At 42.7% G+C, this 3,137-nt stretch overlaps 1 protein-coding gene across 1 annotated transcript; it reads right to left on the bottom strand.

Moving 5' to 3' along the window:
• Positions 1-875: 875 nt before the first annotated feature.
• Positions 876-2,599, bottom strand: LOC140506620 (S100P-binding protein-like). Its single transcript, XM_072613955.1, has one exon. The coding sequence runs from the start codon at positions 2,304-2,306 to the stop codon at positions 1,071-1,073; it is 1,236 nt and encodes a 411-aa protein (XP_072470056.1). The 5' UTR covers positions 2,307-2,599; the 3' UTR covers positions 876-1,070.
• Between the last annotated feature and the right edge of the window lie 538 nt (positions 2,600-3,137).

Raw genomic sequence — 3,137 nt, 5'->3', positions numbered from 1 at the left:
ATATAAACAGAGAGTAAAAGCAATCTATTAAAAAGTGCCTAAACTACCCTCCTTATATGATTATTGTGAGACTCAAATGAGATACTAAGCATGTAAACTGTTTTGCAAAACTCTATAAAAATATTTATAATAATAAATGATATTATTATATTATATGTTATATATATATTATATATTATTATAGATAAAGAATCTGAAATTCAGAAAAACAGAGTGATCTGTCCAAGGTCACACAGATAGTGAATATTATTAGAACAGGGTGCTGAATTTGGTCTTAGAGCTAGGCTTTCTTTTTTTCTCCCCCAAATAAAACTATTTAATGAAAATGAAAAGTGATCAGATGATGGCAGCTAGAAGGAACAGAAGAAAGACAAGGAAATGTATATACTCTATTATGTCTTTTCCTCAGCAGTATTTTTGCCTTCCTTCATTCAACACCAAATGGCTTGTTTTACTAATTTTATAAAATACTAACAGGTATTCCTGAGTTCAAAACTCTGGGTAGTATTTCCTCACTTAGTGTCCCTGGGTTTCAGTTTTCTCATCTATATAAAGAGAGGATTAGACAAGATGGCCTCTGAAGTCCCTTTCGGCTCCATAATTGGGATCCTATGGAGTTATGGTCACTTATAGAAAAGGTTTAATATGTCTTTTCTAGACTCTGAAAGCAGACTTTTCTGAGTCCAAAAGGGTTACTCTGCTTGACAACAGGCATTGGCCGCTGGGAGACACCTGCCTTCCATTTCAAATGAGGTTTACTCAAAACAGACACCACCCTGTTAAAGAAACTTGTAGCCCTCTTAGAAAGCAGATTGAGTCTGCACTGGGCACTTCCAAAAAGGAGACAAAAGGGGAAAAAAGACAGTCAAAGGTGATAAGGTCTTGAAAACATGTCTTATTAAAATAAAAGAATTCAAAATCTATAAAGCACAAGAGACAGAAAGGAATAAAAATTCCTCTGAGCACTGAAGAGGGAGAGGGGCAGTCCCCTCATCGCTGAGGGGACAAGATGACCAGAACTGACCCAAGGTCCTGAGACCCACAATGGCTCTGTGAGATCTGTCTGTCCACTAAGTCAGCCTGTACCTCTGGAGAGGCTTCTGTCTGAATCGGGGGTAGTTTATCATGGTGAGGGCTGAAAGGTGCTGCCACCTATGATTCCGAATTTGGTATTCCACAGTGGTGACTTGGTCCATCAAGGCATACAACTCACCCAAGGACCCCTGATGCAGAGCCCTAGGTTTTGGGACGTGAGGGACACCATTCTTGAGTGAAATCTGCATCTTGGGTTCTAGTTCCGCTTGTGAAAACCTTGGATACTTACTCCTTGATCTGGTTGGCAGGAGTGGGGTGATTTTGTTTATTCTTCTTGGCTCATGTGCTACCATCTTCCCAGAATCCTTACGCAGGATGATGCGTTTGTTTGATGATGAGGGAACAGCTGGGGACTGGCTTGCACCACTGATTTTATGTCTCCCATTCCCCAAAGACGATTTCCCATCAGAGGGGCTACCTGTCTGTTCCAAGGTCAGAGTAATTAAAGGGGTGGGCACATCACGACAAGGCATCTTGGTCCTATAGACCATCTGTGAAGGGCTACCTTTGGGAGGAGACAAAGGTCCTTCCCAGACAGAGCTAGCAGAGGTGGTTTCTTCACGCCCAGTCAAAAGTCTGCTTTTATTACGACTAGTGCCATCCTTGTTCCCATCTTCCCCTGTGGGGGAAGGTCTTCCGAAGCGGTCTGCATTCCTGCAGGCGTCTTTGGAAGACTCCATCTTATCTTTTCCAAACACACCTTTCCAAATGATTGGCTTAAATGGTGGGACAGTGGTTATTTTCAAAAGATTCTTTTCTGGTGCAGAGTGTCTGCTGGACAGTTTGATGGGAGTGAGGCTGGGACTAGCTGGTGTACTTACCTGCGGTAGCTGGAGGACGCTGGATGGCCCAGCTCCAAGCTCCAAGCTACACGGTGAATTTATGTCTTGGGGAGAGTCAAGAGACACACAACTATCTCTCCCCAGTTTCTTCATTGGGCCACCTGCATTTTTCAGCCCTCCACTCAGAGAGGACTGATCGTTCAGGGAATCCTCATCTTTCAAAAGCTCCTGAATCTCTTCATCAGTGTAATTGAAGGAACTGTCATCCTCTTCTCCATCTGAGAGTTCCAGTAAAGAGTCATCTAACTCTTCTTCATCCTGTCCTGATGTAGCCCAAGAGGTGCCTGGAGCAGGCAAAAGATGCTCGCCAGACCCTGAACTATCACGACCAGGAGGAGATTCTAAGCAGCAACTCATATCCCTTGACATGATGAGTTAATTTCTCTCTATAGGACAGAATCAAGGATAAAGGTGTCCTCGTTTGCTTTAGCTGGGCCTGTTGAGAAGCTGCTGTGCCCAGGAGCCCAGGGGCAGCTTTCCTAACAAGTTTCCCTGTCCATGGCTTCCAAGAGATCTCATGAAGGCCACGTAAACAAGCCTCATTTGGTCCCCAGCGCCATTTTGTAGCACTCCTTTTCAGCAATGCTCCCCCTACTAAGCTGAGTATTTCATAGTCCCAAGTGACCAGAGGAGAGAGCTTTCACATGAATGATGTCACAATGCTGACTGTCCCACCTTCCCTCCTGCCCCCACCCACCTCAGTATCTAAGGTGAGACAGAATGGTAAGCTTCTGGAGAGATCTTTGCAAACACTTTGGTCCAAATAGAGATCTAAAATGAGATCTCTTTGAAAATAAAATAAATATATAGGCATACACTGAAATATAATTACACAAAATTACTATGTACAAAAGCACTGACCTATTTGGGAGGAAACTTTTTTCCAAAGAACAAATAAATAAGCTTATTCAGGTAGGATATTATTATAAGTAAGTGGAAATCCAGGAAACCGGGGATATTCAGATGGGAAAATCAACCAGGGAAATAGAATATTGGGTTTGGAGTTAGAGGATTCCAAGTGTGACTGAGTTAGTTAACAGTTAATGTTTGTCGATCTAATTGAGGTCTTTGATAATTTTAGTCATGAGGGCTTGTGGAAGATCATGGCAAAAATTGGTAGCCTGGAGACATTCATCAGTATTGTATACCAGTTCCATGCTTTCATGGGGTCTGGATAATGGACAAGTTTCTCCCACTTTC

The sequence above is a fragment of the Notamacropus eugenii genome, chromosome 1, assembly GCF_028372415.1.
Source record: "Notamacropus eugenii isolate mMacEug1 chromosome 1, mMacEug1.pri_v2, whole genome shotgun sequence".
Lineage (NCBI taxonomy): Eukaryota > Metazoa > Chordata > Mammalia > Diprotodontia > Macropodidae > Notamacropus > Notamacropus eugenii.
This window is presented reverse-complemented; position numbering and strand designations above follow the sequence as displayed.